At 37.3% G+C, this 15,000-nt stretch overlaps 1 protein-coding gene across 2 annotated transcripts in view; it reads right to left on the bottom strand.

Moving 5' to 3' along the window:
* Positions 1 to 15,000, bottom strand: part of LOC308706186 (CBP80/20-dependent translation initiation factor-like) — a 118,975-nt gene that overhangs the window by 2,280 nt on the left and 101,695 nt on the right. For both annotated transcript variants that reach the window (XM_081391596.1, XM_081391595.1), the window contains 3 exons: positions 14,789 to 15,000; positions 11,649 to 11,804; positions 221 to 274 (listed from right to left, as the gene is read on the bottom strand). The exon at positions 14,789 to 15,000 is cut by the window's right edge and continues 88 nt beyond it. In XM_081391596.1, coding sequence (XP_081247722.1) covers positions 221 to 274; positions 11,649 to 11,804; positions 14,789 to 15,000 — 422 coding nt within the window. The remainder of the gene's footprint in view (positions 1 to 220; positions 275 to 11,648; positions 11,805 to 14,788) is intronic.

Here is a 15,000-nt window from a genome sequence, read left to right as displayed (position 1 = left end):
GAATCCAAAAAAAATAAATAAATAAATAATTGGTGTCCGACTAGAGCCAACGGTGCGCAACAATCAGATAAAACTGAGCCGACAGACACTCATAAACGCCTGACCGTCGGCTTGTTGTGTCCTGGGCTTTATCCATCCATCAGTCTCTCTCTCTCTCTCTCATTATGAATGTGTTACAGAAGTTTTCACGATCTCAGAGATGCTGTTAAACTCAACTCACCTCCATAGAACAGCAGAGAACAGCGTCCTCCTTCACCTCAGGAGACTCCAGGAGCTAAAACACACAGAAAACACTCCTTACTTCAGTGTGCGGTGCAGCGATTCACCAATCACAGTCAAGTATAAGTCAAGTCACCTTTATTTATATAGCGTTTTATACAATAATACAAATGCTTTCGAAGCAGCTTTACAGTGATAAACAAGAATGATGCAAACAGAATTCAGTTTCAGAAATTCCTCAATTATAGTTCATATATAAAGCAGCTCTACAGAAGTCAATGGTGTTGTTATTCACCGAGTCAGTTCAATGTCGATTCAATTAACAGTTTTTCATAAAACATAAACATGTTTTAGTACATTTATGCATTTGGGAGATGTTTTAATCCATTGCATCAAAGATATAATTTAAGGCAAGACAGGTGAATAGGTTAAAAATATTAACTATTTAATATCACCATACTTTCCCCAGTAGATTAATAACAGTAGACAGAAGTTTTCTGAAATGTTATGTTTAAATATGCAAATAGTGCATTATTTAATATATATATATGCCCTAATTTGCATACTTTTCCAGAGTGGATCAAAATTGCCAGAGGATAAAATTCTTGTTTCATTATGTTGACATATTAAAGGGGTCTTTTGATGCTTTTTAATGTTTTCCTTTTCCTTTAGTGTGTCTGCGATCTGCAAAATTGCAAAGCTCATAAGGGATTTATTAACACTGATCCAGACCTGCCTAAAACCCCTCGATCCAAATCCACAAATTTCTTCCACAAATGTCTATGTCACAATCTGAAATACTATCATAATTAGACATGGGCAAACGCAAAGAGAGAAGACGAGGCTTCAGTTTATTGTAGTGTCGTCACGGTGTGTTTGGATGTGAAAGCAAAACCGTTTTGTTTGGCCTCCCGAAAATGTTCTGCTCAAGTTATCCTTTAAAGGGGTGGTTGATTATGATTTCAATTTTCTAACTTTAGTTAGTGTGTAATGTTGCTGTTTGAGCATAAACAACATCTGCAAAGTTACAACACTCAAAGTTCAAAGCAAAGGGAGATATTTGCTTTTAAAGAAATCACTTATTAAGGACTACAACTAACGGCTGGTAGAGACTACACCACATTCCTCCCGGATTAGTGACATCACCAACCCTAAAATTTACATAAACCCCGCCCCTGAACACGATTTATAGATTATCAAGACAGAATATGCTAATCAATGACTAAAAGAAAGTTTGAACATAAAAGGCTAAATGTTTTTGAAATTTTCAGTGCATGTGTGTGAGGTAAAAGGACACAAGCTGTTGAAGCTCCGCCCTCTGTGCCGGGAGCAGCAGCTCATTTGCATTTAAAGGGATAGACACAAAAAAACGGTGCGTTTTTGCTCACCCTCAAAAAGTGACAATTTTAACATGTTATATAAAAATATCTGTGGGGTATTTTGAGCTAAAACTTCACACACACACTCATCAGAGACTTATTTTACATCTTGTGAAAAGGGCATTATACCACCCCTTTAAAAGCTGGTTCTGATCGGTTGGCTCATCTGCATTTTCAGAACAGACTCACACTGATACGGTAAAAGTGGCGACATTAACTGTGTGTTTACAATTGCTTAATGCCTTGGAAGCACGTGATTATGGTAAGGGGCGTTACATTTCCGTCACACGCTTGAGGTGTTTGGCCAATCACAACGCACTGGGTCAAGCTGGCCAATCAGAGCACTCAGAGCTTTTCGGAAGGAGGGGCTTTGCAGAAATCAGTGTGTTTCAGAAGAACAGGGAATAGATGAGATTGCAATAATGCACAGGGTGTGAAAAATAATGTGTCTTGTTTTTTAACATTAGGGCATGTTAACCTATTCTATTACACCCAATAAACAAAGTAAAGTAAAGTAAAGTAACTGAAACTGTAGAGTTTGGCGCATGTAAAGCTGTCGAAGTGGAGAATTCAGACTCACAGCCTTTAAAGTTATGTATTGCAACTGAAATCTATACAGACACAAAATAGATGTGTAAAAAATAAATGTGTATTTTGGACGTTTTCTTTTCACTAGTCTGAAAGAAGACAAGTTATGGAAGCAAACTGGTCTGCCTGTAATGTCTCGCATTCCCTGGGAAATGAATGCTGCTAGTGACACTAGCTATTTGAGCTATTAGAATATGCATCTTTAATTTGCACAGTTGAACAGACTTCAGCTTTCAGGAGGTCTCTGCTGGTAATCCAGATGTATATATAGACCACACATCAACACACGAATCATCTTTCACTTCCTCTTTCACTGTTCCTCATAAACCACCAGCCAACAGACGCCAGTGAGACCAATATCACCCGAGTACAAGTCTCAACCCCAGACAACTGTTGTGACAGACAGAAATGTGCTCAGTCTGACCACAAAAACAGAAGTGAAACTCACTAAACAGGACAAATACACATTATTATTCAGCAACTGAGTCTGATGCAACATGCATTTCTCAGTTTCAAAGGGAATTTTAAAAAATATGCAAAGGGCCCCAAAGATGACCAATGCAATGAGACGGAATGAAAGAAATCCCGAAAAGCAAACAAATGTAAGCATTTTAGCATTTAGTAATGTTCTCAACGTTATGGTTTTCACTAAAAAATAGCAGCTATTCTAATCCTGTGGTCTGGTTTCCCATATGTCTTTTCCCGTAACAGACACAATGTCATTGGACATTATGTAAGAATGTTCTTCTCGTCTTGGCCAACATGTTTGTGTAATGCAAAATTGCTGATTTGACCCAGACACACATGAACTGCGTTCAACATCGCCACAGCTCATTAATGATAATCATTCATTTAGAAATTGTGCTGAAAGTTCTTCTTTTTCCATTTATATTGCTATAGGGTTCTCATTTGAATGACGAAACAGAACTAAACACAGACACTGAACACAAATTAAAACTAGACGTTAATTCAATCAGACTGGATCCTCATAGTCTAGAGCTCAGCTTTAGCAGCGTTTGGGAAAGTCTAAAGAGAGACTATTAATGACACTAGAAATAAAATAAAAGTTTGGTTTAACTTGACAAATTTATGACACAAATATATTATGATTGTATATTAACGTGCTTCTCAAAGTGATACTACTACCATTACTACTAATAATACAATCTATTAAAATATGAATTATTATTATTAAGAAATACATTGGTTTTATGATATTGCTTAATAATAAATATAATAATAACACTCAATAAATATTCATTATTACTATTATAAAAAATATATTGGTTGTATGATATTGCTCAATAATAATAATAATGTATTATTATTAAAATGATCTTGGTTGTGTGATATTCCTTAAAATGCTGCTGCTGCTACTACTACAACTACTAATAAATATTTTATTATTATTTGAGATGTTGTGAATAATAATAATAATAATAATAATAATATGTATTAAAATATGTATTCCTATTAGAATATAAATTACTATTATTTTGAGGAATATCATACAACTAATATATTTTCATGTTTTAATTTATGCTTTATTTGATAAAAAAGGTTGTAAATTCATTGTTATACTGTATTTTACTTTGATTACACTTTAAAAGTTTGATTAAATTGTTAAAGTTCTATGAATTCATTGCATTAGAGAAAATGTTTGATGATGGATTTTTATAAAACACAGAATCTTAAGAAAATAAAAATGATTTATGGCCCTGAACTAAAAGGTAGCTTATTCTGCGAAGTTATGTTTACATAATTTTTTTTTACCTCTGACAAACATGTGGAATGCATTTCATTCTACATTACTGATGATAAATATTGATATAGAATGATATGGAAAACATTTTTTGTGATAATATTTTGCCCATATTGCCCAGCCCAGCTATTAGTGGTGGTAAAGTCAAGCATCACTTTTGCTATACCTTATATACCAAACTTAACGAGACTTAAACACCTAACGCTGAGAGATAAAGTTGTATTTTAAAACTTGTACAGCTTTCACACGACTTCAGAAGATTTGCGGACTACTATAATGATGTTCTTGAGCCTTTCAGGCCGTTCTGATACGATAGCTCTTGCTTCTGAAGGTGGATCTGTGTGTGTGTGTGTGTGTGTGTGTGTGTGTGTGTGTCTGAAGAGATCTACTGAGACGACTAGCAGAACGCTGGGCGGGAAAAGCACTCAGGCAGTGACACAGGCAGCCCTTTGTGAGGCAGGGGGCCTGCAGGGGCCGGTGGACCACGCTGATCAAAGCTGACGCGAGCGGGTCTGGAGACCGTCTCACAAAACAGCTGACAACCTCCCGCACAAACACACAAAAACCAGGAATTTCATTCAAGCAGACTCGCTCTCAAAATATACCTTACTTCACTTCACTTCACGGGTTACCACAACAACAGTATCCAAAACATTACAGCAGACATTTATACAGATCATCTACTTTAAGGGACTTTTTTTCCCCTAAAGTACACTTATAATGTTACTGTTTATGTTGTGAATATTACAGTATTTCTGAATAGTACATCACTCTTTGGTTTCAAAAGACAATATGACCCCTTTACTTTTGGTCCTGACTCTTAATATAATTAAAGTAACTGGCAAGTGATTCTTCAGAGAAAAATTAACAAACCAAAAAAAAGGAAGAAGGGGATTTGCTAACATGATCAAACGTCAATTAGCTGGATGTTAACCAGACGGCAGCGTCTGCGCAGTACGTTCTGCTCTTTAAAACGTTTGATCTAGTCTAATGAAAACACACACATAAAAAACTGTATTTGTTGAGAAAATCAGTGTCAAAATTATAGTACAGCCTGCAGTTAAGGTTAAAGAGTCTTACAGGGTTCACTAATTTCTATGAGTTCCAGTCGTTTCTGATTACTGAACATTTAAAAAGAAATGTATAGATACTTCTGGAACCGATTTCTATTCGTATCTCAGGAGTCAAAACTTGGAATTCAAAGATTTAAACAATTACACTTATTTCCCCCCAAAAATCTATACCTACCAGATTAAGAAATAAAATAAAAATACTTGTGTATACAGTATATATATACTTCAAAAAACAGTTCAAATGTTTGCAGTAAGATTTTTTGGTAGCACTTTACTTAAAGCTTTTATGTATAATGCATTATAAAGGTATTTATAATGTACGTTATAATGCATTACATATTTTTATATTTGATTGTAACCAAAGTTAAAATGCATTTTAATACTCAGATTCCTTGTTGCATCTGAAATTGGTTATTTAGGTTTTAATGCATTATACTTTCTAAAGGTGTGTTCAATAAATAGATAAGTATTATAATGTATTATAACTGTGGTTAAAATTGTTCACGAGACCATAAAATGCATTATAAGGTGCATTACAAGATATGATTAATGCATTAAAAATACTTTTATAATGCATAATGCATAAAAGTTAAGAGTAACCCAATCACCTGAACAATAATTGCAAGGAATGAAGGACCCTTACATCCCAGCATATTATAATAGAAAACCAAGTCAGAAAGTACCCAAAAGTCTCTCAATCTATGATAAGATATACCAGACCTGAATCCATGGCCCGCGGCGTTTGAAGGAGTGAACATGTATATTGGTGTCTAGAGGTTTCTAGTCCTGGTGGTCTCGGGTAATTACTGATGGGGTCTCCTCATGCTGTCTCCAGGGTAACCGCTGCTTTAAGTCTAGAGTTATATAGTCCATAATGACGTCCCCAGAGAGCAGGAGCAGAGCTCGTGTTACAGAAACCACCTCAAACTAACCTCATACGCGAATACAACTCCACATCAGAATCAATATAATGAAGAACATAAAGGCAAGGCTGTAATTATCTCCCTGAAGACTTCAGAAATTAACATGATCCTACATGGTCAAACTCTCTACTAGCACAGAGACATATTTTAAAGAAGACCTATCTATGCCCTTTTAGAAAGCCTAGATTTTGTTTTTGGGCTCTACAAGAACAGGTTTTCATGCGTCATTATTTTTCTCATATTCTCCATTGTTGCGGCTCCTCTCCTCCCAGTCTGTCAGTAACGTTCTGTTTAGTTCCCGTCTCTATGAAGCCCCTCCTTCTGAAAAGCACTGATTGGCCGACTGGAGCAGTGTGTTGTGATTTGCTACCAAAGCAAATCCACTTTACAAAGACTGTCCTAAAGACTGAGTCTTGAGCTGGAATTGATACGGTAAAACAGACGCCACCATTACTGTACGTATCACTGTCTATCAAGTCCTGAGGAAGATCTGGAGCTAAAATTTAGATATGTTAATGGGAAATTGGTTTCTGACACACAGTAAGCGGTCGGCCAATCACAACAGACTGGGCCATCTGACCAATCAGAGCAGAGTAGACCAATCACAACAGACTGGGCCATCTGACCAATCAGAGCAGAGTAGACCAATCACAACAGACTGGGTCAACTGTCCAATCAGAGCAGAGTAGGCCAATCACAACAGACTGGGTCATCTGTCCAATCAGAGCAGAGTAGGCCAATCACAACAGACTGGGTCAACTGACCAATCAGAGCAGAGGAGACCAATCACAACAGACTGGGCCATCTGACCAATCAGAGCAGAGTAGACCAATCACAACAGACTGAGCCATCTGACCGATCAGAACAGAGTAGACCAATCACAACAGACTGGGCCGTCTGACCAATCAGAGAAGAGTAGACCAATCACAACAGACTGAACCATCTGACCAATCAGAGAAGAGTAGACCAATCACAACAGACTGAACCATCTGACCAATCAGAGAAGGGAAGACTCGTGGAAAGGAAGAGTTTAAAGAGACCGGATCCTTTATTGACTGTTGCAGACACTGTGAGAAAAGAGCTGATGGTGGTCGGATATTATGAAAAAAATTTATGTGTTTTTGACCTTGAATGCATGTAAACCTGCTGTAGGAGACTGCAAAACAAAATGAGTAACCTTTAAAATAGCATAACAGGGGCACTTTAATATGCAAATATTGCATCTATAAAATCAGAAACACAAACTTCAGCTATCCTACAGCATTTACATCTTGAGTTTTCTCTCTTACCACTAGAGCCTTCCAAAACTATTAATGAATAGTGTAGAACTTGCATATGTGAGATCTAGCTGTGTGCAACCAGGTAAAAGTGATGAAAATGCACAAAAGAATCCAACAAAAGGGTTTGAGAAGATCAGAGATGCGTCCAACCCTTCAGCTCAAGCAGCTTTCAAATGAACAACAGACGCTCTCTTCTCTCCCTCCCTCCATTCATCCTGTCTTTTATTATCTCCCACACCCTCAGCGCTCCAAATACACCTGTCAGCTCCACACTACAGCTGGATCACCTGTAATTACCCGACCTGCTCTGCCGGTCCACACAACACACACTTCACACACCTGGCTGAGACGTAATCACTGTCACACACTGACACAAAGTGCCTGTTCAGACTCCCAGACCATCGTGTCGGGACGTGCCGATACGAGAGCCGAACGGGATGTTAATCCGGCTGCGATCCTGAATAGCGGCATTCATACGGCACAAACACACACTGAACTCTCACCCAGCTCGCGTCTCTTTGATGTGGAGCGGCTGAAGAATCAAACTTTGGCTTTTGACGGATCACGTCTGTCATCAGCTGAACAACTGACAGGATTCAGCCCAGACAGGGAAGCCCTATTCACCAGCGATCGGGGCATTTCACCAGACAAAGATCATCTTTAAGTCTTAAAGGGAAAACGATTTTTTTCTTTTCAAATGAGTTTGATGTATTGTGAAAAAAATACAGTAACTTTCACAAAGCAAAACTACCTTGCAAGTAGAGCTGCATGATTATGCACGAAAATAAAAATGTTACAATATTACAAAATATTACAATAGGAATATCTTGTTTTAATATTTTTATTTTGTAATAATAATAATAATAATAATAATAATAATAACAACAATATTATTATTGTTAATAATAATAATATTATAATATCACACTCATATATATAAAACTTTTTTGGCCAAACAAATTTAAAGCCCTACAAATTTAAATCGCATTTAAAAAAAGAAATTTTTTTTTCTCTAAATTGCGCAGCCCTACTTAAAAAAAATAAAAAAATGATATACACAACCATTCACATTTACATGTCAACAACACCTATTCAGTGTTCGGCAGCATGTTCAGTTATGGTGAGTTAATACCTAGGAAATAAACATTCTCATTGCTAAACAGCAGAAGATTTAAAGGGGTCCTATTCAGATTTTTTATATTTTCAACGTTCTTTAGTGTGTAATGTTGCAGTTTGAGCAAAGTCTTTCCAGCAGGAGTTATTCTCTATATCAGTGTCTGACACGTGATCGACTTATCGCAACGCAAGCTCCAGCCGACCAATCAGAGCACAGTGTGCTTTTCAGAAGGAGGGGCTTCATAGAGACAGGAAGTGAACAGAGCGTTACTGACAGACTGGGAAGAGAGGAGCTGCAACCATGAAGAATATGAGAAAATAATGTGTTTTGAACATTCAAGCATGAAAACCTGTTCTTGTAGAGCAGGGGTTCCCAAACTTTTTAGCCCGCGACCCCCATGACAAATGCGCTGCTGCCCCGCGGACCCCCCCTGTCCCCCTACTGAAAAAAATCCACCAAGCATATTTTTTACCAGCCAAAACAATAAATAGCCTTTTTTTTGTCACATATACATTAATTTCAGTACTTTTAATTGAGATAATAAGGCAGGCCTATTATGTTGAATACAAATATAACAAAAATGTCCAGAGTTATATTTGAAATGTATAATAAAAAATAATAAAAATCTATATTGATCAAAATGTTAGAATATGAAATATTACTATCATTGGGGTGAAATACATTTTTTTTGTTTTTGTTTTTTTGTCAGTTTTGTTACCTGACTCGTACGGAAGGGAAGGCAGAACGTACTCGGTTACGTAACCTCGGTTCCCTGAGAGATAAGGGAAGTATAAGAGTATAAGAGTAGGCTACTGCGTTGCAAACGCTATGGGAAAACTCCTTTTCTCGAGAAAAGAACGGCCATGGTGTGTAAAGCAGAAGCAGCCTGCCAGCGGCGGAGTATGCACGATCCGCGAGTGCTGAAGACGTTATGCACGGCTTAGATGGGTGCGCAGCCTTTGCTCTCCAACTGCCAGCAGGACACAAGCGGCGACCGCTTCTTCCAGTGGCGGGAGCTTTTTCCTCAGCGCCGTCAACAGATCGTTAACTGTACGCACACACCGCCGCCGACTTGAGCTGCAAAGAAGCTCTGGCTGTCCTGTCAAGGACGCTTGTCAAAAAGTACGGGGAAGCTTGACGCTTAGAGCCGCTCTGAATAGTGCGCGCGTGCGGCCGGGGCTCTCTCGCTCTCTCTCGCGCGCGTTGCGCGCTGAAAATTTCATATTTTGGTATGAACATTCACCCGCCAGTGTGGCGGATAGCCTTTTGAGATTTACTCGCCAAACAGAAAATCTACCCGGCGTGATCGTACGTGCGAAAGGGTTCAATTAATTGCAACAAAAATATATGGGGCCTATATATTTTTTCCACTTTATTTTTTTTATAGAAATCATCTTGCGACCCCTGCGCCGGGGTCCCGCGACCCCCCGGGGGGTCGCGACCCCCCAGGCACGTGCACAGGTAGGGCTCAACCTGTGCAGAGCACATGCCCTTTTTGCCCTTACACTCTGAAGTGCCCTTTTTTGGGTGGTGTTTTTTTTTTTTATTATTAATGCTATTGGTCACCATTTACGTCTGTCTGTCTGTTTTACAAATATTTAGCCAATGAAAGTTCTTAAAATGAACTTGTGTAAATCGCATTCGATCCTCAAGCTGTCAGTAAGCTGATAACTCCGCCTCCTCTATATTGACTGAATCAACTGAAGTTCCACAGCAGCCGCACAGTAGACAGCAGCTGAACGAAGTTTTGCGAAGGGTAAATAAATAACTTGTTGTTTGAATAAATAGGCTACTACTAAACACTATGTCTATAAAGGCTAATATTTTATTTATTTGATGTCTGACTCACTGAGACATGTGGGACGTCGCCTGAGACTGAGAGGTATGGCTAGCATTTGCCATCTAGTCATAGCCAATACATAGACACTTAAATAGCCTGTGCATACAGTAGCCTTTCATCTTTTATAAAATGCGATTTTGGCCAAATGTATTTTACAGAAGGAAAAACTGAGCGCCCATATAGGTACAACAAACTAGTTAGTTATAACCTGTTGATGAAAATGTAATGTGATGCCGCCGGCGCCGTTTTAATGACGGACAAAAAATGCAAATTTTCACACATTCGCTGGTCAAAAACTAGATACTGATAAGTAATACAACAACATATAATTTGTTTTTACCATCGGAAAAATAATAGGTGCGCCCCCGCGCTGTTTCGTACTGGAACTTACACAAAGCGACGAGTGATCCTCGTCACCTAGGTAACATTTATTTCTAAGAAGTAAGACATTTCTTCTTTGATTTATGATTGCTGATATACACCTAATTTATTAACATTTAGACTAATCATGTTATGGTTAATTCAAGGCTGTTAATATGCACATATTATCTAGCTATTTTTTTAATCTATAGTATTCTATACTCTCCGCTCGTCCTCACATGGTTTTACTACAGTAATATTGTAGTAGTGACTTGCATTTTTTTTTTACAGAAGATAACTGAAATCTTTATATTTTATCATGCAGAATGTAATTCATGATTTAATTCATTCCAAGGCTTCATTTATTTGATCCAAAATACAGCAAAAACAGTAATATTGTGAAATATTTTTACAATTTAAAATAACTTTCAGCATCATTACTCCAGTTCAGTACTCTTCAGTGTTACGTGATCCTTCAGAAATGCTTTTCACTGCAACTGTACTTTTCACACTATTTATTTTATTTTTTTTTTTTTTTCATTGCTGGCTTATTTTAGGGAAAGTGTAGTGTAGTGTAGTGTAAGAGACCTTCAAGAGACCAACATCCCTGGCTCACAGAAGGTTGCTGTTAGGTTTAAAGAAGCCCTTAAAACCATGTTTATCTATATTATCTATATTATTATTATTATGATTGTTATTAATCGTGAATAAATCTAAAGCTTTTGAGACTATTATTTTGTGTTATTGAAAATGGGAGGGGGGTGCCCTTTTTTTAGTTTCAGCACATGCCCCTCAAAAAGTCTGTGCACGGCCCTGCGACCCCCACTTTGGGAACCACTGTTGTAGAGCACAAAAACAAATCAAGACTTCGTAAAAGGGCATAATAGGTCTCCTTTAATGATAAAGAGTAAAATGTGTAGGAATTTGTTTTGATATTTTGATCTCTTTCTGACTGTTGTTTCGTGAGTTAATGTGACATTTTAATCTCACATCCATCAGAGCGAGATGTGTTCTGTCAGGAAGTCAGAGTCCCAGTATTTAATCCGAGTGGATTCTACATACAGCGCTTCCCTTTGGCCTGTGGTTGATGAGGTGTGTGTTGTGTACCTCTCGTAAGCAGGAGTAGATGGGACACACCAGCACTCTGAACGGCTCTCCAGCGCTGCTCCTCATGGTGCCGAACACTTCACACAGAAACGTGATGAAGCCCAGCCAACACTCCACATCTGTCTGCTGGAGCTCCTCACGACGCTTGAAGTCCCTCTGGAGAGACACACACACAGCAAGGTCAGCATGTGCACGTCAACACACAACACATTTTTTTTAAAGAAGTCTCTTCTGCTCACCAAGGCTGCGTTTATTTGATCAAAAATACAGTAAAAATAAGTCATATTTTATTATTACAAATATTAAGAGAACCATTTTTTTATTTGAATATGTCTTAAATGTAATTTATTCCTGTGATCAAAGCTGAATTTTCAGCATCATTACTCCAGTCTTCAGTTTCACTGTTTTGCTGATTTGCTGAAATCAAATATTATTGGTGCTCAGTTATTAATAATGGTTCTTATTATCAATGTTTCAAACTTAATATTTGATATGCTTAATATTTTTGTGGAAAACGTGATGCATTTTTTTTCAGGGGTCTTTGATGAATAGAGTTTATTTGAAATACAATCTTTTGTAACATTATAAATGTCTTTACTGTCAAATTTGATCAGTTTAATGCATCCAAGCTGAATAAAAGTATGAAGTTGTTGTTTTTAAAACTCATTTAGATCAATATTATAAATGTTAGAGTATCATTGTTTCCACAAAGATATTAAGCAAGAATGTTTTCAACATTGATAATAATCAGAAATGTTTCTTGAGCATCAAATCATCATATCAGAATGATGAAGGATCATGTGACACTGAAGACTGGAGTAATGATGCTGAAAATTCAGCTTTGATCACAGGAATAAATTACATTTTACAATATATTCACACAGAAAATGGTTATTTTATATTGTAATAATATTTCACAATATTACTGATTTTACGTCCAAAAAATGCAGCAGTGGTGAGCATAAGAGACTTCTTTATATAAAAAAAAAAAAAAAAAAAAATTGTATTGTTAGTTTATATTCAAAGAACATCAATACACAGAGACTCCAACATACAGATGTTTTTACATCCATTACATTTCCCAGCATGCCTGACTCATCATAATGATACAAGTGCACATAAAAATCAAAAAGACTTCATTTCTCTCTCTAACACACACACGCACACACACACACACACACACACACACACACACACACACACACACACACACACACGCGCACACACACACGCAGCTTGTCTCTGTTCTGCGATAAGCCGTCTGTGTGTTAGTAGCAGATTGCTAAATGAGTCGGAGCAGACATGTCCTTTCACTAGGGTCAGAGACGCTTGCATCTGTGTGTATCTGTTACATAATCCCGTCAGAACGAAAGCGTCTGCTCCAGCGTCATACGGGTGAAGAGCACCGGTTTATGTGAGGACGAACCAGATGATTCATCCACCAACACACACTCAAACTCCAGACTGATGCCGGAGACACAGTTAAAGGGGCTACTACATGTTAAAAGGCAAAAAAGAGATGTGTGCATCATGACTTTATCCGTTTAAACAATTACACTTCTGTTCAAAGTTTAGGATCGGTAAGATTTACTTTTATTCAGCAGGGATGCATTCAAGTGATCAAAAGTGACAATAAAGACATTCATGATGTTACAAAAAATTACTATTTCAAATGAATGTTGTTCTATTTATCAAAAAATCCTGAAAAATGCATCACCTTTCCATAAAAATATTACTAAATAAGTAGAAAAGTTTGCCTTTTTTAGATACTAAGTAATGCTACTTTAATACATTATATATAAAATCATCAATTTTGTATATAGTTTTTAAGTTTGATTGTAGTAGATGGCTTTAGTACTTTTCCTTTATGATCCTGTTATTGACATCTGCAGCATGGGGTTTGTTTGCGACGGAGAGTTTGTTGGTCTGTGTGTGTGTGTGTGTGTGTGTGTGTGTGTGTGTGTTGTGTGTGTGTGTAGAGCAGGATGTGTGTTTTGGCCGCACCAGCAGCAGGTCAGAGTTCTGGTATCACATCACTGTAAGTCTAACAGTCAGTTCCCAAAAACACTGACAAAATACTTAGAGCTTTACCACCAAAACCAGTGTACAGACAGACTGACCCCAAACAACACAGACAGAGACACGGCATGTCTCCCTGCAGCGATAATAATACACTAACTAATTAAAAGGGTCGTATATTTAAAGCATTGTGTGTTTTATCACCCAGAACTAACTGAAATAAGTTACTAAACAATAAATTACTGAAATTGAAATAAAAAATAATAATAAATGAAAGCTATATGTACATATTTCATATATATAAAATACATATGTATGTATGCATTTATGCATGTATGTATGTATGTATGTATATGTATACACACACACACACATTTAAATGACAGATGCACATAACAAAATTACTAATACTTTAAAATTAAAATGTAAACTGAACTTAAAAAAATTAATAAAAATTTAATTAAGCTATATATATATTAACTAAAATTAAAATGAATACTGAAAATATATTAAAAAAAAGAAGCTAATTCAAAAGATTATAATTGAAAATAATAGTAAAATAATGTTGGTCCACACATAACCTGTAAAGTTAGTTTTTCAAAAACAGGCTTTTATTTGTTCCTAAAAATTATAAATTGTATGTAATTTTGAAATTGAAATTGATTATAAAGGAAAAGAGCAGTCAGGGTTTCCATTGTACAGAAATGAGAGTGAGGAAATGATGAAAATTTCCTTTTGAACTATTTATTCATCAGCTTTCAGAAAGATTTGGGAAACTCCTAACTTTTAAAATGAGGTGAAAGTGTTTGGGGCCTAAAATGTCCCTTTTGTCCAATGAGGAAATTGTACAGGGTCACTCAGCTGAATTGCACAGATGAATCACATCCTGAAGCCCTCGAGAAAAAGAGGAAGAAGAGAAACAGAGAGAACGCAGACACAAAAGAGGAACGAAAGAGCTGAGATGGATGTGGACGAGCAGCAGGTGAGATGTCACTTCTGAGTGACATCTAGCCACTGTAAAGCGTGCAATCTGATTGGTCCTCAGAGACACCACTGACCAATAGGAGAGAACCTGCAGTACATTAACATGATGAAATAAGTAATGGACATTCAGTTCTTACCTGCAACATGTTGAGTAAGAGAGAGCGGAACTTGGTGCCTTCCACCATGAACAGAGCCATCTTGTCACAGAGTTTGGCGGCGGTGGCAGCGAAGCTTCGGTCGCTGACGGCCTTGCTGTAAATGGTGAGCACGATCTGGTTCAGCGTCTCCTCCGAGTCGGCTGAGTTCTGCGCCTCCTCCATGAACGAGGTGAGCTGAACCTCCACGCCAC

This window comes from Scardinius erythrophthalmus, assembly GCF_964197995.2.
Source record: "Scardinius erythrophthalmus genome assembly, chromosome: 17".
NCBI lineage: Eukaryota > Metazoa > Chordata > Actinopteri > Cypriniformes > Leuciscidae > Scardinius > Scardinius erythrophthalmus.
Note: the sequence above shows the minus strand (reverse complement) of the source record. Positions and strands in the feature narration are given on the sequence as shown.